Source organism: Cygnus olor, chromosome 26 (assembly GCF_009769625.2).
Source record: "Cygnus olor isolate bCygOlo1 chromosome 26, bCygOlo1.pri.v2, whole genome shotgun sequence".
NCBI classification, from domain to species: Eukaryota; Metazoa; Chordata; class Aves; order Anseriformes; family Anatidae; genus Cygnus; species Cygnus olor.
In genome coordinates this window covers 1,897,721-1,920,880 of record NC_049194.1, presented here as the reverse complement: position 1 = coordinate 1,920,880, position 23,160 = coordinate 1,897,721, and the positions used below count along the sequence as shown (strand labels likewise).

The following is a 23,160-nucleotide window of genomic DNA, read 5'->3' as shown; positions in this document are numbered from 1 at the left end:
GGAGCGAACTCTATGGCCGCGGGGGGCCGCTCTAGCCGGCTGGGCGGAGCGAACTCTATGGCCGGGCGGGGCCGCGCGCTCAGAGCGGGGCGGGCGCGCGCCGGGGGCGAGGCGCGATGGAGAGGCCGCGGCGGGCGGTGGTGGTCACCGGTACGGGGGGGGGCACGGGGGGGGAAATGGGGATGGGAGGGACCGGGGGGGGGGCCGGGACGGGGGTGAGGGGGTGAGGGGGTGTGGGGGGGGCTGGGGGTGGGGGTCCGGGGGGGTGCGGGGGGGGAAGGAGGGGGGGAAATGGGGGGAGAGGGGGTGGGAGGGTTAGGGGGTGGGGGGTACTGGGGGGGGTACGGAGTGATCTGAGGGGGGCACAGGGTGATCGGGGGGGGGATTCAGGGTGATCTGGGGGGGTATGGGGTGATCTGGGGGAGTTACAGAGTAATATGGGGGGGTTACGGAGTGATCTGGGGGGGGGTTCAGGGTGATTCTAGGGGGGGTACAGGGTGACATGGGGGGGGTACAGAGTGATCTGGGGGGGTACAAAGCGATATGGGGGGGTTCAGGGTGATCTGGGGGGTATGGAGTGATGGGGGGGCTACAGGTCGATGCTGGGGGGTACGGAATGGTCGGGGGGGGTACGGAGTGATATGGGGACGGGTTCAGGGTGATATGGGGAGTGTACGGGGTGATATGGGGGGATATGGAGTGATCTGGGGGGGTACAAAGTGGTCTGGGGGGAGTAGGGAGTGATTTTGGGGGGTTATGAAGTGATCTGGGGGGGGTAGAAGGTGATGTTGGGAGGTAGAGAATGATATCGGGGGGCACGGAGTGGTCTGGGAGGGGTACGGAGTGATCTTGGGGGGTAGGGGGTGATCTAGGGGGGGTATGGGGTGATGCTGGGGGGGTAGGGGGTGATCCAGCAGGGGTACAAGTCGATGTGGGGGGGGTATTGAGTGATCTGGAGGGGTAGGGGGTGATGCTGAGAGCGGTACGGAGTGAGCTGGGCGGGGGAGGAGTGAGCTGGGGGGGGGAGGAGGTGATCCGGGGGGGGTACAGGGCAACGCTCAGGGGTTATGGAGTAATTGGGGGGGCACAGGGTGATGCTGGGGGGGAACAGAATGGTGCTGGTGGGGTACAGGGGTTACAGCGCGATTCTGGGGGGGTACAGAGTGATGCTGGGGGGCTCCCCCATGTGTGGGGTGAGCCCTGGGAGGGCCAGGGGTGCTCTGGGGACTGGGGGAGCTGTGGTGGGTGAGGGTGTCAGGAGCTGGGGGGCCCCCCAAGTCCTCAGTCCCCCCCCCTAAGGCTTTGCTGGGTGGGGAGGGAGGGCGCTGAGCAGGAAAAGAGACCAAAATTGGGGGGCTCGCTGACCCCCCCCCCCCGGGATGTGGCGGTGCAGAATTCACCCGGGGAGGGGGGGGACCAAAAGGGGGGGGGGGGGGAACAAGAGGCCCCCGCTCCCAGGGTACAAAGGCAGCTTGGTGTGTGGGGCAGGCCGTCCTGTGCCAAACGGGGACCTCAAGGGGGGCCGGTCGGTGCTCCCCGTGCAGCTGAACCCGAGGCCGTTTGAGTGGTGGGGGGCTCGTCGCTGCCGTTACACCGAGGGGGGCGGGGGGGGGGGGATAATCGGAGGCAAAAATCCTTGCAGAGAGCAGGTGGCGGGTCCTGGTGCGTGCTGCTCAGGGGCTGCGCTCGGCGGTGACTAAACAGAAAAGTGGCGTCGCTGAAACACCCTCCTGCTTCTGGGAATGCCTCTTCTCGCCCTTTTTTTCCCGTTCTTGGGGGAAGTCCGCTTCCGAAGCGGAGCGGTTGTCTCGTGAGGTCTGCCCGTGGCGGCTGGCCGGCCGTTCGTCACCGCTGTCGCGCCAAGTTCCCGTTTGGAATTGTCAGCGGTGCCGTGTTCCCGCTCAGTTATGAGCCTGCGCTCGCCGAGGATAGGCGTTATTTACGTGCAATTTCTTTTTTAGAGCTCTTTAAGGAGATAATCCCGTAAAGCTCTCCGTGGCTGGCTTACCGCTAACGAGCCTTGGAGGGCCCTAAAGTGGATGCAGGAGAGCTCCCGGAGTTTGGTGCTACCAAAAGTTGCTCATCTTCTGTGCAGGAGCTGACCCGGGGGATCTGCACGGAGGATGAGTCAGAGGAGCAAAAGTCCCCTGTAGGGTCTGTGCCAGCTCACATTCGGCTGCAGAACAAGGGGGGGCCGCGTTACGTCCGCAGGCACCTGTAGGATTTCAGCCTCGCGGCGCGCTTTGTGGCTGGAACTGCTAAAAAGGGATGCTCGGTTTAATCTCTCTCGGAAGAATATGATGATTTCTTTAGGGGTGAAACGTAAGGAGGTCGTGATCGCTTCCAGAAAGTCGCGTAAGTCATCGCTGACTTGTAGGAGCATCTGAAAAGTCATCTGGTTATTGAAAAGTCATCTGGTTATTCATCTTGCTGGCCTCTGCTGCAGTCTTAGGTTATCTTAATAACAGCGGGGGCTTGCTCGTGGGAAAACACACCAATGTTTCGGTCTTGTGGAAACCCTCAGGGGGTTTATCCAAATAAACCCGATATCGACGCGATATCGACGTTGGTTCGGTTCTAATCCTCCCGTCCAAGTGGAGCTCCCACCGAGCCCATGCCACGCACATCCCTCATGTCATCATGAGCAATGTGACCTCAGCCTTCACCTGCTGCTGGTAGCAAATAGCCCGCTTCCATTAACGTGTCACGTAATATTTGTAGTCCCTCTCCAGTCCTCTCACGAGTTAGCTAAAATCTATGCCCCTAATTGCATTAGGCTCACGGGGCAGCTCCGACATCTTCAATTAAGGCATATTGACATTGCACCCAGATAAATGCCTAACCTTTGTATGCTTGCTCAGGGAAAGATGTTATGGATTACTAGTTAACCCTGAGTTACTCATTAGGAAATGCGGATGGGTTGAGTAAGGGTCATTATAGCGCTATCATAACCTTTGCTGCTCCGTGTAGGTGGGTTGTCAGCACCGTTGGGTTTAGTTCCTCTAAAGACCAATCCACAGAGATTTTGGTGAAGGCTCGAGCAAAGAAGAAATACTCGAGGCAGGCTCGTCGACGGTTGTGGAAGCATCTGGTGCGGACTGTTACAAGCAGGATTAGAAAATCCAATAATGCTTCTCGTTCCGTGACATCAGTCAACTCATCTGCTAGTAGCAAGTTTTTCCCTAACCTGGTCAGGAAGGAAAAAACTATGCTTCCCCGGTGTCTGCTGGGGAAAAAAGGAGATTTTTTTGGTTTTGAGGCAAGCTCTCGTTCTCCTTTGTTGTAAGATGTGTAGTTCAGACGTTGCTGTGAAGGTCTCTAGTAGGTAGTTAGGAAGTGAATGAGGAATATATAGTGAATAATTGGGTATTACAAGAAGTGGATTTCCTCTCAAAATATATAAAACAGAAAAGCGCAGACCACTTTGCAACTTAGTCAAACGTGTAAGAATGCCTCTTATTCTGTTTCAGGGTTTGGGCCGTTCGGAGAGCACGCTGTTAACGCCAGTTGGATTGCAGTTCAGGTAACACTATAACTTTGTTCGTAGAAAGTTAAATCAGCCCCGTGCCGATAACCGACCCGCACACATTTCAGCCTGCAGCTCTTTTGTACCTTGCCTTCCCCGTTTATCAGCTGAGACCAGCTCGCTCCAGATGGCCAGCTGGGTAATTTTTTATTCGCTTCTCAGAAAACAGTCCCTTAGCTAGTAGAACTTAATGAGATGGAGTTAATATAGCTAAGGCAAGTAAGGAATTCCTAGGCTAACTCCCTAGATTTGAGAGATGGTAAGTGGGGCAAAGGGCGGGGAATCTTGCTCTGCTGCTTCGTGTGCTGCAGAGAATTCAAAATAAAGAAAGAAAGAAAGCTAAATGAATTCTTATGTTTTCCTCCGAGCTGTAGCTTGAAATCTGGGTGAGTTGGTTAACCTTTAAGCCATCTCATCTGTAACGAGACTTGCACATGGCAGTCCTGTGCAGTCAAGTGTGCCGCAGAGTCGTCCAACACGGGTTTGAATTTCGGGACTGACTCTGAAGGGAGCATCCATCGCTGCCCGCTCTCCTTTTGGCTCCTTTCAGGGCAGCCTGCTGGGCTGCGGCGGGTGAAGCAGGAGGCGTGCGGGTGCTCAGGGAGCACACAAAACAGCAGCAGGCGTTCCAGGGCTGACTCCTGCTCACTGGAGATGCAGTGTGAGAAGTGCTCGTGAAGCATTGTCGCTTGAGCAGGTCATAACGTGCTTTAACACAGCCACCTTATGCCACTTGTAGCTGCAGAGCTGCGTGAACATATGTGACATATGTTCATCTAAATAACACACTGATATATTCCCAAAGAAGGCAGGAAGAAGAAATCCAACTCTTTCTAGATGCCCTGCAAAACTAAGGAATTAAGGGTGCTTTGTAGTATGCTGTAAAAGCATTAGCCTTGGACAGCGCTGTCACATTATCCCAATTCTTCCTTATTTGTCACTTCTGGATGTGGTTTATGACAAAGCTACTGGGAACTCAAGGGTACCTTTTAGTACAGTTGCCCAGGGAATTAAATCTATTTTTCTCCCCAGCACATCTCTCTTCCTTTCACAGCTCTGAGATTAATATCTTCTTTAGAATGCTTTTAAATTAAATCACAAACTCTAATCAATTACAGGCAACTAATGTCCAGATGTCTAATGTGTTGCCTGGTATGAGAAGCCGAAACCTTTGGCTCCAGGAGCCCTTTGAAGCTGAATTTATTTGAGTTAGGGTTTGCTCAGGCTGAGTTTGGGGAAAAACGCAAGCTGCGTTATGGAAAAAAAATTGCACGTTGGTGAAATTTAGTAGCGAAGCTAATTGACTTGGTTTGTTCTTATTTGTGTAATGCCAGCTATTGTAAACAAGCTACTTTTATGCTGTAGAAGATACACAAAGGGGTATTGTGCTTCTGGGACAGGAAGAGTAGTGGGTGTTCTGATGTTGCTTACAAAAACAAGCCTAATGTATACTTTGAGTAAAGAGAAGTGGGCTGTCATCCCTTCAGCCCAGCAGCTCGAGGCATTGCTGATAGAGGAAGTCATCATGTGCATTTTACATTCATTTTATGGGCTCGGGGTTGCTTTGAGAACGTAGAACTAGAATTGACGGTGCGCGCTCTGCCACGTTAGGGCCGATCTTCCCCCGACTTTAACAGCTTGTGTTGGCTTCTGGCTCAAAACACCGACTTTCAGGCGGTGGGGAGGATTTGCCTTTCCTTACCCCGTCTCAGCCCGGAGAGGCCCAGACAAAAAGGAACAGCATGTCTTTGAGCACATGCAAGTTGGGCATTGTGCAAGTTTCAGACGGGGGACTGCATGGAGCTGAGTGGACACAAAGGCGTGTCTGAGTTTCTGAGTCCCAGACGGTGTGATCTGCATGTTAATAGAAGAAAAATCAATTAAACAATCTTTGTAAATCCTTCCTAGCTTTAGGGCTAAGCTAGTTCTGGTTTATTACATCTTTTATTATCCTGCATCTCGAGGATAAAATCCTCTGCTTTTCTTCCTGGTCTTCCTTTGGGTTTTATTTGGGCTCTTTTGCGGAGGGCAGATGCGGTGTGAGTTTTCCCTCGGACTGCGGTGTATTTCTAGTATTGATGCTTGTTCGTGAAAATAAATGATTTTTACACGTGATTAACACGTAGGGTATCTTAAATAGTCATGAAAGCAAATGCTAAGATAAAAAGTTTGGACGTTTTTATGCTTGGGAGAGAGATAGGGGGACAATAACTTCTCGCTGCTTTCTTTTCTGAGGCCAGCAGTAAAAACACTTAGTATGTTACAAAACACAGGTTTGCCATTCCATGTTTCCATCTCTTTAACATTTTCTCCGAGGCTTTTTTTCAGTTGCTGGGGGGGGACCTTTCTGTAAGAAGTGGAGGAAGAATGGGATTTCAGCTCGGGGCATCTCCCGGCCTGCAGGCCCGGGTGCGCCTCATGGAGGAGACCCGGGTGAGCCTCATGGAGGAGGCCCGGGTGTGCCCCATGGAGCCCGTCAGGCCTCGGTTCTCCCCGTTAGAAGTGTGTCTGGCTGGGCCGGGGGCCGAGGAGAGAGGTCAGGGTGCGTTTTGGCCTTACGGAGCACAATCGCTGTCAGGGTGTCTAGACAGACCTGATAAGGATATTAAAGGCTGACAAAGGAGCCCATTGTTGAGGGGTCAGGGAATCGGTCAAACGCGTTCGTTTTTCTCTGTTTGTCAGGTACACAAGGCTGTGGATAATAAGTTGTCTGGGGGCCAGAGTACATCTTTATTATGGAATGGAAGTGCGTTTGGTTAAAGGAAAGCTGTGGGTTTGTAAAGCGGCGTTTGACGTGCCTGCGTTTGGGGAAGGGGGCTGCTCGGCATCGCGGCCCGAGGTCTCCCGCGGGCGTGCAGCCGGCAGAGCTCGCAGCTCCCAGCTTCATCTTCAGAAGCTGCTTCACGCTCTTCAGAGAAGTGATGATGAATTCCTACCAATTAACGCTCTGGAGCTTTTCCTAAAGAGACTGGCTCGTATTTGAATACTCTAATTTGTAAACTACTTACTTCATTAACGCGCCGCATAAAACAGCTAACGTTTTGAAGGCGGGTTTGTGTAAAGAAGATGTGATGAAACATCACTTAGCATCCATCTCTGGTAATGAATGTCTCTGTGTGCCAGACGCTAATCAATACAGCAAGCCTTTAATATCAGCCTTGCCCTCGGAGCAAGTGATTTATCACGGTTGTTGCTCATATCTGCTGGTCCGTGAAAGTCTTACTCTTGCTTTTTCTGCGTGTTTGAGTTATCTTAAATCTTGTTACACCGACCTGGTGTCTGTACAAGTGTGAAAAGTGTTGTTTTTTTTTCCCTCAGAACCCCAGTAAAGAAACAGATGCTGATAACTACAGAAAAAAATCTTGCTACAATAATGCTCATGTTTAGATCGAAAAACAGCGGAGGTAAAATTATAATGGAGGAGTCAAAAAAACTCAGCCTCTGTTCTCCACTCCTCTCCTTTAAAATTCTTCTAACTTAAAGACAGTTTAGGCTTAGCTAAATATAGGATTTGGAATTCAGTAGTAAGCTTCATTGAAAATAGCTTATCTGCACTTCTTAGCCTGAAGTTGGTGAGTGTAAATCTCCGCACACAGGAAAATAAAGAATAAGAATTGCATGAAAGCGCAGCTCTTGGCTCTGATCACTGGATCAGAACCCAAAATGGAGATAATTTAATCATTCAAGAATAATTTAAAATGTCCTTTGATACGTTGATGGCTTCTTACGTTGCTGTTTTCACTTCAGATCCATGAAAACAACTACAGTGGTACGTGGATGTGAGAGTGCCAGGTTCTTTTCATGCCGTGCCTGCAGCTCCTTTGATGTTAATGCAAGTAATCATTCTGAGCTTTTGTCATGAGTAAGATCGCGTTTTTCTAACTGACACTTGTCACAGAGGAGAACAGCACAGGAAGACGAGCTTTTGCTGAGTATCAACTTGTGAAAAGCTGGAGTTGGTACTTGTAACTGCAACACGGGCCTGGCTGCAGAGATGCAGGAGCTCCGGTCCCCTGACTTCAGAGGGAAGGATGCTCTTGTGGTTTCTGTGCAGAGGAGACAGCTTTGGGAGGACTCAAAGATGGCTTTATCGGTCTTGAAAAGCATCTGGAGAATTTTTCAGAGTGCCAAAAATGTTGTCTTCATCAGAGAGAAACATGATCCGAATTAGATGCTGGTGGAACTCATTAAATGTGGTGGCTGAAGTCACTTCAGGCACTGGAAGCAAGCCTGACGGTGCAGGCAGGGCTCCTAGGTTCAGAGCCGAGCCGACAGCTCTATTTGAGAACGTTTCTATTCAGAGGTTTCAGACCATGTGGTTATGTTGTTTCCTTGAGTTCTTGAAAGTTTGGGTTTCTAACTGAAGCTTTGCTGGTGAGACTGGAGCGAGCTGAAACGGTGACCAAAGAAGAGCAAGGGAGGAGCGTCCAAGACCTCGCGCTGTGTTTAGGGGGAGCTTGCAGTGCAGGTTGGGAATACTTGGGAAAAGAAAGAGCTTTCTTCTTCCCTCCCTCTGCCTTCCTGTTTTCAGGGAGTCTGTGCAAGATATTTAACTGACGCTCTGTGTTTTAAAAGGTTTAATGGAAATTGGCAAAGTTTGCTGCCTGGATATTAGGGCTATTTTTGAGGCGTGTTTTTAGTTAATGTTATAGAGGGAGAAATAATTTCCTGCATTAGTTGAATCACCGAAATGGTAGCAGTTCAAATGGCAAAATTAAGCACGATATATTAGGTATAGGTAGAGCTAGCAAAGGAAACCTGCTTTATATTTTGGGAACAGTCTGCATTGTATTCCAGATTCTGCCAAAATAAAGTAAAACAAATATGTTGAAGAGGGCATGCCAATGTTGCTGCAGTTTCCCATACGAGGACTGTTAGCTAATATTTGTAGAGACACTCAGACACAGAATCCCTAACTAAGGGTGGGAGTGAGCTGTTATCTGTTTTTGTGGAAACAAACATGAATTTGCTCTTCAGGCCAGCAGCCCTGCGAGGTAACAAATCAGACTATGAATATATTCCTCCCAATTCTGCTTTTTCTATCTAATATCCAGCTCTTTCAAGAAGTGAATATGACTATATACTTCTAAAAATAATGAAGCCATTCTTTTTTTTGTAGTGTGGGAGTTGCTGATAACTATTGTCAGTTAAATGTTGATTTCTTAGTTATACACACATCAGAGCAAAACAAACGGTCCTGTCGGTGCAGGCTGTTAGCACAGGTGGGGAGATGCCTTTGTTGTTCCTAGTTATGGTTGTTTTTTTTTTTCCTTCTTGCTGCTGCTTCCATCCTAACTGTCAAGAGACCCTCTCTTTGAGGCAGTGTAGGAGGGTATGAGACAGAAAACCAAACTGGAATAGTAGCACTTCTCTTTTTTCCCCTCACCATAGCTTTGGGAAGGAACAGTTCCCACCTCGTGGATGCTCAGGGTGCCTTGCTGTTTGCAGGGTTTGTACAACCCATGGTGTAAGCTGCTGTTTGGCCCTCACGGAGACTCACTCTGCCATTAAACCCTGCAAAAGTGTATCCTCTGCTGAACTTCTGTCTGACCATCTTGTCTTGTTGTGTTTTTTTTTTTTTATTATTCATTTCCATATGTTCCTAGGAGTTGGAGAAGCTTGGGCTGCGAGATGACGTAGATCTGCACGTCTATGAAGTCCCAGTTGAATACCAGACAGTGCAAAGACTAATTCCTGCGTTATGGAAAAAGCACAGTCCACAAGTGAGTGAGTAAATGGAGGAGGAGAAAAGGCGGAGTAAATGGCTGACATCTGGCATCCTCACAGCAGTGAGCATAATGTGAAGTCACGTTTTAGCGTGTGTTCGGTTTTGTAGTCCTTTGCTAGATTTTTTTCCTCTTTTTTTTTTTTTCGTGAGAACGTGTGAATTTGTAGAATTTTATGGCTCAGAATAAAGTGTTCCAATTAATGGGAGCAGCCAGTGTGAAGAGGCTGCTGTAAAGGGCTGTCTAGACAGCTCCCAGTCAGTCTGTGCCCCCTCGGCTGTTCCGGCCTTGGGCCTGGCCGTGAATGTGCTCATGCTCATTTTTGCCCTGAGTTAGAGTTTGGGCCAGGAAGGGACAAAACAAGCAGAATTGTTCTGTACTGGGCCCACAAGTTCGTTGATAAAATGTCTTTTTAGTGTGATACTCATGCAAGGATTCAGGTGACAGCTCCACCAGAATTTAGCTGGGAATAGCGGGCTGTGATTCTCCATCCTTTGTGCTTTCCTTTGTCTAACTTGTTTCTTTTCTCCTGTAGCTGGTGGTTCATGTGGGTGTCTCGGGTATGGCCACCACCGTAACTCTGGAGAAGTGTGGCCATAACGTCGGCTACAAAGGCTTAGACAACTGCCGCTTCTGCCCGGGCTCTCAGTGCTGCGTAGAAGGTGGCCCAGAATGCATCGATTCCATCATTGACATGGACACGGTTTGCAAGAGAGTCTCAGCGCTGGGGCTGGACGTCACAGTCACTATATCTAAGGATGCTGGCAGGTACGGGATGACAGTGATCGATGGGGAAAGTAGAGGCGTATCGCAATGCTTGTTCCCTCCGTGCTCGGCTCACGAGGCCCGCACGCTTCGTACGCTTCTAACGGGGCTGGCAGTACTGTCTGTTCTTCTGCAGTCACACAGTTGTGATGGGAAACACCGAGATTTTTACGTTTTGTTGTCCTAGATGAGATTAAAGCAATTACAGACTCAACACCTGGCTTGCATCGCGCTTTTTATTGCAGGATGTTGCTGCAATGCTGAACGATAAGAACACAGTTTGTCCTGTCCTGCAGTTTGCATGCTGTATTTGTTGCTAAATAAGCTCTATTTTTATATTTCAGGTACCTCTGTGACTTCACTTACTACACTTCCTTGTACCAGAGCTGTGGGAGGTCAGCTTTTGTTCATGTGCCTCCGCTGGGAAAACCGTATACCGCAGAACAGCTGGGTCGGGCCCTACAGGCTATCATAGAAGAAATGCTTGACGTTTTGGAGCATTCTGAAGACAAAATCAATTGTCAGCATGAACACTGAAAGGGGGCAGAAGCTCTCCTAGTATTGCACTTCCAAAACTTCCCATGCTACAGAAGTACTGGGGAAAACGGTCTGAAACGTACAGAATGAGAATTGGAGACCTCAAAAAATGAAAATTCCACTTCTAGAAATTGACGTTTTTTGTCAAATGTGCGCATTTCAGCCTAGGCAACGAAGGATTCAAGATCTCTTCTTTAAAACACCTGCGACTACTCATTCCTGAAGTGTGTGCGCGCGCTGTGCTTTATCCAGAGCTTGTCTGTTGGTCAAGTGACAGCTACTGACCAGTGTAATGCTGTGCAGAGGGAAAGTTTCTCACCTGGACTCGGCGTTCAGGTGCAGGGAATTGATAACTCCGTCCTCTAATGACTAGTTCCTAAGTCGAAAGCTTTGCTTTCATTTTGTTTTGGTTTGTCCCTCTTTGGCCCAAATTATAGGTTCTGATGTGAGAGTATAACTGAGGATAGTTGGAGTGGTGTGGGTTTGCCTGTTGTAAAACAGTTGGTTGGAGCTGAGGAGTCTTCGAAATTGCTTTTGAAATTGAAAACATATTTTAGTTGCTGATCTCTCACCCCGCTTCTCCGAGTATTAGTCGGGTCCTCGTTAATGTACTGGTTAACTGGTAGCTGCAGATAGAAGGCGTGTGGTTTGGGCTCCTTTTGTTGCAGGAGATAGCTGTTTTATATACAGTATGAACCTACCTTGCGCCAAATATTTCCAAATGTCTTTTTTATTAGGCTCTCGATGCCACCTTCCTCACTCAAATCAACCATATACCTCCTGTACAAAACACATTGTTTCATATGTGTATAAAGCAAATCATTAGCGGTTAAATAGCTTTGCTAAAGGCCACTTTCTCCACAGGAGATCTTTATCGTAGACTCTTGGTGCTAGCTGTTATTTTTAAGGTGAAGGCTGACTAATTTATAACTTCCTTAGTTATGAACTTTCGTTCTCGTTAAAGGTTAGGTGAAGAGTAATGTTTAACTTAAATTCTAAGTTGCCACCTTGATTTATTATAGGCATAAATATGCTAACGTGTGGATTCAGAGACATTCTGCCAAATGAGATCTTCTAAAATCCTAAACCTCCTCCCGCTGTCTGTGAACCAGAGGCAATTATTTGAGACCCAGGAATGCTGCTTAGGGTGAGTGTTCCCGGCTGTTTGTTAGTGCCCCCCTCCCAATGGGAGGGTACAAAGCACTGCTTCTGGTGGGGGCTTTCCCAGGAATTCACTTGGGAAAGCGTACGTGCAGGTTCTGAGCAGGACTTTAAAAGTTTCTGATGCTAGTCGTGTGGGTTTGGTTCCAAATTACAAGACTCCAGTGAAAGACAGGTGATGTTAGGTGGGAACAGACCCCAGACTGGTAATTGATGGCCAGTAGGTCTTATTAAGGAGCCATTTAAATGAAGAGGTCTGTGATTTGATTCTAATACTATTACAAATATTATATATATATATATAAAGCAGCTTTTTGAAATGTTGTAGAATATCCTTATTTTAATTTTTCTAATTATGAATGATTCTGCTATAGTATCTCTCAGTGAGAGCTGCCACTAACGTGCTGTTTTCCAGTAGAAGTCTAGTGACAGAGGAAATGCCACTTCTCCTCGTAAGCCTTGCGCAAGGATGAAGACTTCTGCAGCTGTAGTAACTTTGCCAAGGGGATCTGGGTATGAAGATCTTTGGTTTACCGAGGAAATTCCCTCTGTACGTAGTGTACAGGCTTTCCTGATCAAAAGAGTTTGCCTTCAAAGTAAATGTCCTCTTTTGCATTCGAATACGAAGTAGCACTTGTCAGATTGTCGGCAGGCAGGCAGACTTTCTGATTAGTAATTTATTATATTTAATATTTTGTTTAAATATTTGTGACTTGACACATTTTTGCAAATAGTTGAGCTACTTATCTCCTTGTAGATTTCCTCCTTTATCTGGTAAGAAGTTCTTTGTCTTCGGTGTATCCTAGCTGCTAAACTTTTAAAAGAGATTCGTGTATCCGGCTAAGTTCAGCGATTGATTTAAGTAATGTTCAGTGTTGCTATTTAATTTACGTGTGACGTAGTCGCAGATGAAAGGGGAGTGGGAGACCGACGGTTGGGTGAGGCCGTGGGAAATGCCCGTGGGGTCGGAGCGGCCGTGGGACCCGCGGCGCTCGCGTGTCAAGGCAGGAGGGATGATGCAGATCCCTGCCTGGCCTCGAGCTCTGTCCACGAGCGGTGTCCCTGAGCCAGATGTCCCCTGTGTATCAGCAGGTACCTGCTGCACGTTCAGGCTTCTTTTGGGCGTACAAGTGAGCAGCCTGGGACATCCCTGATGGTAGCATGGCACAGTTCACCCAGGGATGCTCATGGTGGGCTTGAGGAAGCTCCAAACTCCACCAGCAGGGAAGGCAGTGGCTGCTTTTGGAGATGTGGCTCTCCAAATTAGCTTAATCAGCCCTTGGAGTATTTCCTGCTCAGTGTCTATCCTCTTCCCAGAAGTGTGTCTTGGGTCCTCTCTGGGGAAAAACCTTGAGCTGGCTTCTGCGACTTGTGTTTGTCCAAGGCCTGCAGTAGCTGACCTGCTACGTGCCACTGTGGAAATCTCCCTTTCGGAAATACTTTGAGCATTCCGTGCAGCCGTGTGTTTCCTCATAACCCCTTTTCGTGAAGCTCCCCTGCGATCAGGTTCTTAGAAAGCATAATTTATTTTATAATCTTCCGGCTTTTTGAGAAGTAGTCCTCAGAGATTGTGTTCGTAAAGGGCGTCTTGGTGGTAGAGAAAATTTGTATAGTGAAACTTTTAAATGCCATTAAGCTAATTTTATTTAATCTGACCTAAATTAATTATTTTTTTTGAAAACTTTTTGTTAAATCCATTAATTCTTGCCGCTTTTCGTGTAGGTGCGAATTTTCTTTGGAAGTATCACATAAAAATGATGCAGAGCTTCAAAGAGCTGATGCTTTGTGTAATGCTTACTGTCTGCTTTCTCTTCCAGATCATCAATAAATAGAATTTGCTAATTTGCACTGACTGGGAGACCTGTTGCCGACTACAAAAGCTTTTGTGCTAGTGAGTAAGTGTAGGAAGTTCAGGTTTAGTGTTAATTACAGTGCCTGCAATTTATAACGTGTGAAAGCTGATAAAGTTTTAGGGTCCTGTGACTGCAGAATTGTCTCTGGTGATGCACGTCACTGAGGAACGGGGGAGAGAATATTTTGTGTGTAAGAGAGAATTGGGGAGGTTCCAATGTATCGGGTCTGATGTCATTTTATCTACTTGCCAACAGCGTGGAGTAGGAATTGGCTCATGTGTTGGTGAGGTTTGGTGATGACAATTTAATTGTTTCAGTTCTTAAATGCTGTGGAGGACTTTGAGGAGCTCCAGATACCCAGATACTCCTTTGTCGTTCGGTGACTGTGATGTCAGGAGATACCTCCTTTGATTTAAACGTAGTAATCTATTTTATGAGACACAGCAAAAACAAAAAAAAATCCTGTGAACTTGAAAGCTTCTTTGCCTTGTGGGGATGTGATTGAAGGCAAACGCAGAAGCTATTTGTATTTTTGGGGCACCTCTGTGCCAAAATCCATAGGAATCACGTGAAGGAGTTTGCGCTTATTTGGAGTATTCCCCAATCTGATTGCCTCCTCTTAAATGTGGTGGTAGTGGGAAGGGATGAAAAGGTCATGATGATGGTTAGAGGTGTTGAGTGTGGTTGGGACATGATGCAGCCGAGGGCTGCTTAGCTCGGAGTCCCTCGCGAGGGACCTGACTGAGGATGTTCAGAAGTTTAGGGCTTAATGAACACTAGATTGCTCTGCTTTCACCCCAAAGACGAGGCGTCCAGAGTAAATGTAACAGAAATGCTGACTCGTGGCAGAAATGGGAAGGCATTTGTCTGCAGGCAGCCCCGTGCTGTTGTGCTGTGGCACCGGGACGGCCGTGCTGAACCAGCTCCGTCTTGTAGGGTTGCACTGAAGTGCGTGGTAAGTCAGGTAGGAAACTGACTTAGTGTTTACTCACCTAGGCTTAGATGTAGCATCCAAACTCCGGTGTGTCTCTCCTGCTGTTGTGCAGGCAATATTTAACCTGCCAGTGCCTCGGTCGGCTGGCAAAGGGGGATTGTTGCAGGCTGCTCATGGCATGCCTGTAACGAGGGCCCGAGAGCTTCCAGGCCTGCAGACTCACAACTGGACAGCACAGACTCCCCGTGTCGCTGTTTTTGTTAACGAGAAGTCTGAAAAAGTTATCGTCTACTGAAATTTCTCCCAGTACTCAAATAATCTTTAAGTGTGATATTTGTTGACCTCGCGTGCAGGCTTTCCTAGGCGGTGTATGGAAGGAGTGGCAGGAGGCGCTTCTCAAAACCAAAAGTAGGAAAACCTGTGAGTGAGTTATTAACTGGTGATCCCCCGCTAACCCAAGAGCTAGCACTAGCCTGAAGCAGCTATTATGATCTGACCATCTTATTCCATGGTTTAATTAGTCATTACTTGTGCATCTTTTTTAAATTACAGCGTGTTTCTAACTCTCTAACCACGCAGTCTGTGCTCAGACACCGAGCTGCTCTAAGAGCGAGCGGTGGTGTTCGACTGGAAACCAGGATGGTTTAGATGTAGGAAGTACACTTGTGTGGTGGTGGTGTTTTTTTTTTTAATTACGACTTTCAGATTTCATCCTGCAGTGCAGACGTTAAAATTATTGGCAATTTATTTGTACTCTTAGAGCATACTTTCACAAAGTAACCTCATTCCTGTTGTCTCCTTTACTTACTTCGATATGCTATCCAATAATAACATTTTAATGAGAAATTTCAGAGTTGCAAAGGCTTTTTTCAAACATTTTTTTTGTTGGCTTGGATAAAATACCCCTAGTTGATACTGTAAGTACCCATCTTAAAATAACGTAGGTGGATTTGTCCTTTTTGCACCAGAAACCCTAATGTTTTGTGGTATAAAGTGCACTTTTTCTTAAAACTTGTCTTCATGTCTGATTAGTGTCTTATGTGACTGAAGTGGTATTCTGCCGAACAAAGCAGAAACAAAGCTGAGGATGTCGTTAATTCTTCTTTGTATTAATTGAAACCTGAGATCTGCTTCTGGTCCGTCTATTTTAAGACAAAGTAGAGAACAAAATGCCTCCCCATAGATAGGAATTAAATATAGGAAATGAAACTATACACTGCCCTTAAATAAAACTCTGTGCTACTTAAGTACACGTTCAGGTTTTATATTGCACCAGCTTCTTAAATTGCAAATGTTTACTTTGATTAAACAGGGAGTGCCTTGTCCTGTGCTGGGCTCACTTTTGGAAAGCAGAGTGGTGGCGATGGGGACAGACGAGCCTTTTGCACATGGGGTGGGTGGAACGACTGGGCTTTCATCACTGGGAGAAGCTGCTGAGCTCGCTCAGCACCCCCTTTATCCAAGTATGCTCTTCAGAACCTGCACTGAATTGAGCTCAAGGTTTTCTGAAACACGCTCAGACGTGACAAATAAAAAAAAAAAGGAAAAAACAGAATATTTGCTACTTAGGTGGTTAGCTTGGCCAAATTCTTTAAGGTTATTCTGTCCGCTCTTCGAGGCGACACATTTCTTTTGGGCTCGGATGTGCATGTTATAGCATCGCTCCACCTTCCGGGTCCTCCGCTCATTACTTGTGGTGAACCACACGGTTGTCTGTCCGAGTATCTCAGGTGTTGCCAATCTCATGCTCATCAGGACTCTTGGAGCTACAATTAGGAATCTGTCGGGGCTTCTGTTTTTCTCAGTGTGTTCTTGCAGTGCCTTGTAAACCCAAACAATCTAGCGTGTCACAAAAGGGCTGTGTAATAAAGAACCGGTAACAGACTTTCGGCTTGCTATGGCTAGACTGGACTTTGTAACTGAAAATTTAAACTGATGTTTCAAAGTAAATAAAGAGTTTAACTCTGACTCAACGGTGTTCTTTAACAGTCTTTGGGAGGACTAATTTTTAAAGATGCCTTTTGTAGGGTGCTCGTTGTGTGCTGTCAGAGGTGAGTCCCTGGACTGCTTGGATCTCCTGCCCTGCCCTTTATATTGCTGTTTATTATAAATTTGTTCAGAAAGGTGTCTGTCACTCCATTACATTCTGCAATCTGATCCAGGACTGGAAAATTTACCTCAAGGTACAAAGGAAGAACATGGCAGATAAAGATGAAATGCATGGAGTGTCGCACCGAGATACCACTTATGAAAATACTGTTCAAACTTGCTGATATTTAGATACAGAGGCCCGGGGAGTGTCCTCCCCCTGACTTGATAAAGACTCTTTAAAGTACGCAGCAGCACAGTTCGTTCCTGAAGAGCCTGCAAGTTTGGGGAAGCAAAAGCCACTTAACAGTTTTTATTTACAAGTCTGAGACTTACCCATTTCACTAAGAATTCCGGGAGGCAGTAGTGAAGAGATCTGATGAACAACCCCCTCGTACCTTTCTCACACTGATCCCACCAGTTCTACTCAGATTTTTTGTTTTGTATAAGGCAAGAGCTTGGAGAGCTCTTGGAGAGCTGAGTTTGGAGCCACAGACTGGAGGTGCCTCTGCACATCACCTGCTGGAATCGGGGCAAGACTACCTGTTTTTCCACACCCCGTGACGTTACTTTAAACAAAAACTCCTATTTCCTCGTTGTTAGATAGCCCAGTCCACCTAGCGCACGTCTCGGTTCCTGGTTTCCCGTGAGCCGCTCACACGGGGCGTAAATGTAACGGTAAAGCACCGGTAACGTGCCACTGGATGTGTGTTAGGCCTGCGTGTCTGCAGCCATCTGTTTGGAAGACAAAAGGCTTTAATCACGCGTGCTGTCAGGGTTCCAAAGCCTCCCCAGACGTCTGTGAAGGTTTAGTGTGCTGGATGCAAGATGGGCAGTTGTTTCCCCCGGAAAGGCGTCGAGGTCTGGTAGCGCTTTGGGCACGCTGGTGTGCAAGGCACGAGGAGCTGGCAGGGCATCTGCTCCACTTCTTCAATCTCCTTTTAGCTTGAGTTTCATGTGGAAAGTGCGTTGCCTGGTGAGCCCTGAATCCGTTCGGTCTTTTCCAGATCTGCTAATGAAACCTGAAATCTGGCTGTGTACCCCCTTTTGCTGTCCCTGTGGCCACTGGTCCTGACTGGGAGCAGACTGGGGATGCGGGGCGGGCTGGTGCGGTGCCCGTGCCACCAGATGGTGCTGCCAGACAGCCGATGCTGGCCGGACAGACAGACGGACAGACCGTGCAGGATTTGTCCCGGTGCTCATTGCAAGCGGCTGGGGCTAGAGCAGCCTCCCCTGGGACGAGGCTTCCTTCGGCAGCCCCAGCTTGGGGGGCTTGTGGTGGCCACGATGGGAGGAGAGCTGGGCATCACCTGGCCCAGGAACAGCAGCCGGCACCTGAAACAGCGGGGGGAGATTGCACCAGGCTGGTGACTCAGTCCTTGCGCCCGCAGCAGGCTGGGCATCCTGTTTGTTCCTGCTGCAGAGGGCAAGAGGCTGCCCCAGAACTTGGATGGGGCTCAGGACCGCATCTGCACGGAGCTCCTGGCCCAAAAGCCATGCTGCGAGGTCTCAGCCTGCCCCCAGCGCCGTGGTTTGTGGCTGGAGGGGGGATCAGGAAGGAAAAATGGGTGGGTTTTGTTGGACCCCTGCTTTTTCCCGATGTTTTTGGTGTCCAAGCTCAGATCAGGAACATTTATTTCCCAACCAGCCCAGCCCTCTGCTCCTCCTGTGAGGCCAGGCACTGAATTATTCCTTAATTTATCCCCCTCCCAGTTGCTTTTATCCCCCTCGCAGCTGCCCGGCGCTGACAGGGTGCCGGGGAGCCCGAAGCCCTTCCTGGCCGTGAGCCACAGCACGTGCAGCTGCGTGAGCTGGCGCTGACGAAATCATCCTGTAACTGGCTTTACAAGGTGATAAGCCTTTCCTGCAAGGTGCTGTTCCCGGGGTGATGTCACGCAGCCCTTTGCTGATGAGGCCGTTTTGAAACCTGAACTCTCCGCGGGGAGAGGTTCGGGCTCGTGCTGGAAGCCGCACGGCTCATCCCGGCGCATCCTTGGCTTGCGCTCCTGGGCTGCAAATCCCCGGGGAATCCCTTTGGTGGGGTGGATCCTAATAGGCGTGAAACGTTTGCTTTCTGTCTTGCAACATCCTCGTCTCGCGGGGAGCCTGCTCCCCCTCTTTTCTTCATCCCCTACCTCCCAACCCTCCGAACTTGCCCTAAATGAAGTGGGATTTTTGGGCAGCGCCCAGCTGGCCGCGCGCCCTCGGCGCGTTTCCCCGGCGCACGAATCGAAGCCGGCAGGGTGCCCACCCTCCTCCTCTCCATCGTGCACCCAGGGGCTCCCCGGGGTGCAGGAAGGGCTGGAATTTCCTGCCCCACGGGCACGGGACTGAAATTTTGGGGAGCAGCGGCAGGTCCCGCGGCGCAGCTCTCGCTGCCTCTCGCCCCGATGGCTGCGCAGGTGGGTGAGGGACGGGCACCGCAACGCCTGGCTCCAGGTTTCTGGGAGGTGTTCGAGGATTTAACTCCCTCCCTCTGCTGCGTGCTTGGGTTTGCTTGGCCAGGTCTCAGCTGAGCAGTAGCAAATTGCAGAGGGCTTCTCGTGCCTGTGGGATTTCCACCTCCCCACCCAACGAGCTGTTCTCCAACAATAACCTGTGACTTGATTTCTGGGGTTTTAGGGTTAGGGCTTTCTCAGAAAAAAAAAAAAAAATCCAAGCCCTGCCTAAACCCCCTTGTCCTTTGGTGTCCCCCCTCTGCTCAGGCAGCACAAATACTTCCAAATATTCCCGTGATCCCGCTGCAGCGCTGTGTTCCTGCACGAAGACGGGGTTGGGGTCCTTCGATGCCTTCGTGCTGGGGGTTCGGCTGCATCCAAAAGGGTGCTGCGCTCCCCAAAATGGTGCTGTGCTCCCTGGGGAGGTTTCATCTCACCCTTCATCCAAACCGTGGGTGAAGCCATCCAGGCTCAGTGCTGCAGGGTTTTGGGGAGCTTTCTGTGCTCTCCTTCGTGCAGCACCTCCTGCGCGCTCCTCCGGGACGTGTCCCGGTGCTGGGGACGGGGCCGGGCACTTCCCCTGTGCACACCCCAAGGTTTGCGGCGTGGGGACATCGGATGGGACATCGGAGGGGCACAGCACATCCCCGCTTTGATAGGGAGAGGCTCCTGACGCGGAAAATCTTCTCCCCAAAGCCGCTCCACAAACGCCACGCTGGGCTCAGCCAGGGTGAGCTGCCCGGCTCCTCTTCCTGCGGGTGCCGGTCCCAAATGCCACCCACGTTTGTGTCCGACGGGAAGCATCCCTGCAAGCCCAGAGCATCACGGAGCGTGGACTGAAGCCCTCACGCCCCTATCGTGCGAATCCGTCCATCGGGGCCGGGAGGGATGCTTGCAGCACGCAGGAAACTTTCTCATGCTGAGGCCGATGATGTAAGCAGGTGTTTGGGGCAGCAGCCGGGGATTTCCATTTTTGGTGATGGGATTTGAGTAATTTCCTGTATTGCATGGGCAAAGGGGTCTGGGAATCCAAGTTAATCTTTGACCACGAGTGCAGTCAAGTCAGAAAAGTCTTTTCCAAGTGGAACAGAAGCCTCGCTTTTTGACAAATGCCGTGAACAGAACAAAGGGGGGGAGAGGCGAGTCCAGCTGCAGCAGCACAAAGCCGCTTGCTGCTCACCTGATCCGGCCAGTTTGTTTTTTCTCTTTAGAAATGGCTAAAGGTCCGGAAGATTTCCATTGTGCATGTTCATTGTGACGTGGGGAAGGCACGAGAGCAGCACTGGCCATCCCCGGCCGCCACGTCTGAGCTCTCCGTGCCCATTTCCTCACCTGGCACGAAACGAGCCCAAACCTCCCCGCCGCGCTGCTGCGGGCTCGTGCGTGATGCTCTCGGCCTCGAACACCCCCCGAGAAAGCATCGCCCGCCTCGCTGCAGTGGTTTGCAGGAAGCATCCCCCTCCAGCACCCGAATTTCCCAACCGGAGCGACTCCAGCAGGCTCCGAGCTTGGCTGGGACACCGGGACCCCGAGCCCAGCCCTTGTGAGATTTTCGGCCCCCCAGGGCCCTGCAGCCCCTGCAAGATTTTTGGCAGCAGGGGCTCGGCGGCGTGCGGGGCAGCTCGGTGCCTCTGCAGAGATCCCAGCCCCTGCTGCCCGCTCGTCCCTGCCCGTCCCATCAGCACCCCTCGGCTCAGCACCGGGCAGGATGGCGACGGCACCGGGTAAAAGCGAGCGTTGCGCAGGGCCCTGCTCCCGCTCCGAGCCCTTCTCGAGCTGCTTCAGCGCTTCGGGGCCGCGGCTGGGCGGCGTCTCGTGGAGAAGCGGCAACCGTTCGCCTTCCTCCTTTGGGCACCGGCTCTCGGTGCTCGCAGCGTGGCTGCTTCCTGCGGCGCTGGTGGGGCCGATGGGCTCACGAGATGGCAGCGAGCATTAGCAGCGTCCCCCGCTGCGCTCGGGGCTGGACCACATCCTGTCCGGAGGTGGGGACAGAAGGCAGGGAGGTTATTTACGTCCTGCTGGGCTCAGCAGCTCACGCTTTGAACTTCTGCTGGGCTTTTCACCGGCCTTTCCTCGCTGGCCTCCACGGGATGCTGTACCTGCTGCTTCACTTGTCCAATCTCCCCGTTTCCACCCATGATAGAGGTGGGAAATGGCTCGGTTGGATAAATCCAACTTCTGGTACAAAATACGGGTTGACCAAAGGAGGGGGAGGGAGGAAAAGATGCTCCCTATGCTCACAGCCGAGGCTTTGTTCCAACAAAGCATCTTGCGGGCTGGTGAGGACACGCTGGGAAGTTTCCTAACGGGTCACTCGGCATCCACAAATGCTGCAATTAAAGATAACTTTTATTGCTCTTGCCGGACTGTAAATCTCCGACTTCACTGCCTGGCGCCTTTTGGGGAAAAAACATCCGGCTTTGGCCAACTTTGAAGCTCCCCGCACGCTGCCCCCCGTGCATCACCCACGGAGGGGCCGGTGGCACGCGGCGCGCCCACGGCTCAGAAAATGATTGCAAAAGCAGAAGTGCAAAGCTTTAGAGTTCACCGCGTCTTGCTCAACGGCCGGGCAAGACTTGATGGTATTTTTTTTGGGGGGGGGACACCTCATTCTACACCCGCACAGCTCAAAATCTGGGGGATTGCTCTGGGGGCCACGCCACAGAGCTGGAGTTGCTCGGGGATGGCACGGTGGCTCGGTGCCTTGGGCAGCCACTGCTCGCCCTGCAGAGCTGCTCCATCACAGCCTCCTTTGTTCCTGTCCCTGCCCGGTGCCTGCTATGGGGACAGCAGCGGTGACATGCCACCCTGCGGGGCCCCAGGTCAGCACCCAGGGGTGCTGAGCTCCACGTAGGGCGCAGCGCTCGAGGAAAGGTGGCTCCAGCCGCAACTCCGCTGAGGTTTCCTCGGGAGCCGCCTGTGGGATTTGTTTCTAACCCAGAGGAACCAAAAGTGAGGTGGGCAGAGGCTCCGGGCAGGGAAAGGCAGCGTGGAGGCGGGTTTTGGGGGGGGGGGGGTGTCCCCCGCCTGCCCCCCTTCACCCCTCCATCCAGAGCAGGGATGGAGCGGGGCGATCCCCTCCACGTGACACTGCTCGTGCTGATGAGCTGATGGTTTCACATGGCTCCGGGTGAAACATTTGTTCTCCTTTTTGCCTCGAGGCAAACCTCGAGAATCTGGGTGAAAAAGGCAGGAAGGATGCTTGAACCCTGCTCCCGAGGAGGAGCTGGAGATAAACAGACCTAAATCCCGGGCTCAGGGTAATCCCCCCGCGTCCCGCCGCGGGAGCAGTTAAGGACCGGGCGCTTGGCTCGGCTGCAGGAAATTCGGCCTCGTGTGCCCCAGGTCCCCAGGCACAGGAGGACAGCGAGGGGCTCGTCCCCCCGGGGCTGGGCTCGTGTCCCCCCCGTGGTTGTGGCTGAAGCATCCCTTTGGAGATGGGGTGGACGGCCCCGTGCTGGCCCCGCTGGCTCAGCCCCGTGTCTCGCCTCCGGTTTGGGGGCGATTGCCAGGTTCTGCCCCTCGCCGATCCCCCGGGGCTCAGCCCATCTCCCTGCTGCCCCGATAAAAAGCTCGCACTGGACCCCACGGAGCTCCTCGTGCCGTGAGAGCCTCCCCACCGATGCGTCCCTGCGCCCTTCCCGGTGTCTCCACGACCTCCTCCAAGCGAGGATCCCACGGCTCCAGCTCGCCGCTGGGCTCGCCTGCGCGCGGGCAGCCCCGGCTGGACCCGTGCCATCGCGGCGTGCCCGGCACCCTCCCCGCTGCCTTCAGCAATGATGCAAACGCCGCCCGCGCTTACTTCAGTAGGGACTGGAGCAGGGGCAGGGACGTGCAGCAAAGCCAGGCTGCGGTGTCGTCAGCCGGGAACCTCCCGGCTCTGGCTTTTGGAGAAGTTCAAACACCGACCCGCTGCCTCCCGCCCGCACGTCTTGGCACGAGCCGAGCTTCCCAGCTGCCTCCCCCCTGCCTTCCGCTTCCCCCTCTCTGCGGGGCAGCGAGAGTGGCTCGAAGAAAGGGGCCCCGACGGGCACCTTTAGCAGTGAGCGTGGCCAGTTTGCCAGCGGAAGGAGGGAGATGAGGATGCAGAGCCAGACGTGATGCTGGCCGCAGCGCCCACCTGCCCGCACAC

The 23,160-nt window shown here is 51.0% G+C and overlaps 1 protein-coding gene across 2 annotated transcripts; it reads left to right on the top strand.

Annotated features, from left to right (window-relative positions):
- Nucleotides 1–2: 2 nt before the first annotated feature.
- On the top strand, nucleotides 3–16,470 carry PGPEP1 (pyroglutamyl-peptidase I). 2 transcript variants are annotated; one of them, XM_040537595.1, is made up of 5 exons: nucleotides 3–150; nucleotides 3,471–3,523; nucleotides 9,133–9,249; nucleotides 9,788–10,020; nucleotides 10,362–16,470. In XM_040537595.1, exons 1-5 carry the CDS (start codon nucleotides 117–119, stop codon nucleotides 10,552–10,554), a joined length of 630 nt encoding a protein of 209 aa, XP_040393529.1. In that variant the 5' UTR covers nucleotides 3–116; the 3' UTR covers nucleotides 10,555–16,470. The 2 variants fall into 2 exon arrangements, with proteins under 2 accessions (XP_040393529.1, XP_040393528.1); XM_040537594.1 differs by lacking the exon at nucleotides 3–150 and adding an exon at nucleotides 1,641–2,355.
- The last annotated feature ends 6,690 nt before the right edge of the window (nucleotides 16,471–23,160 follow it).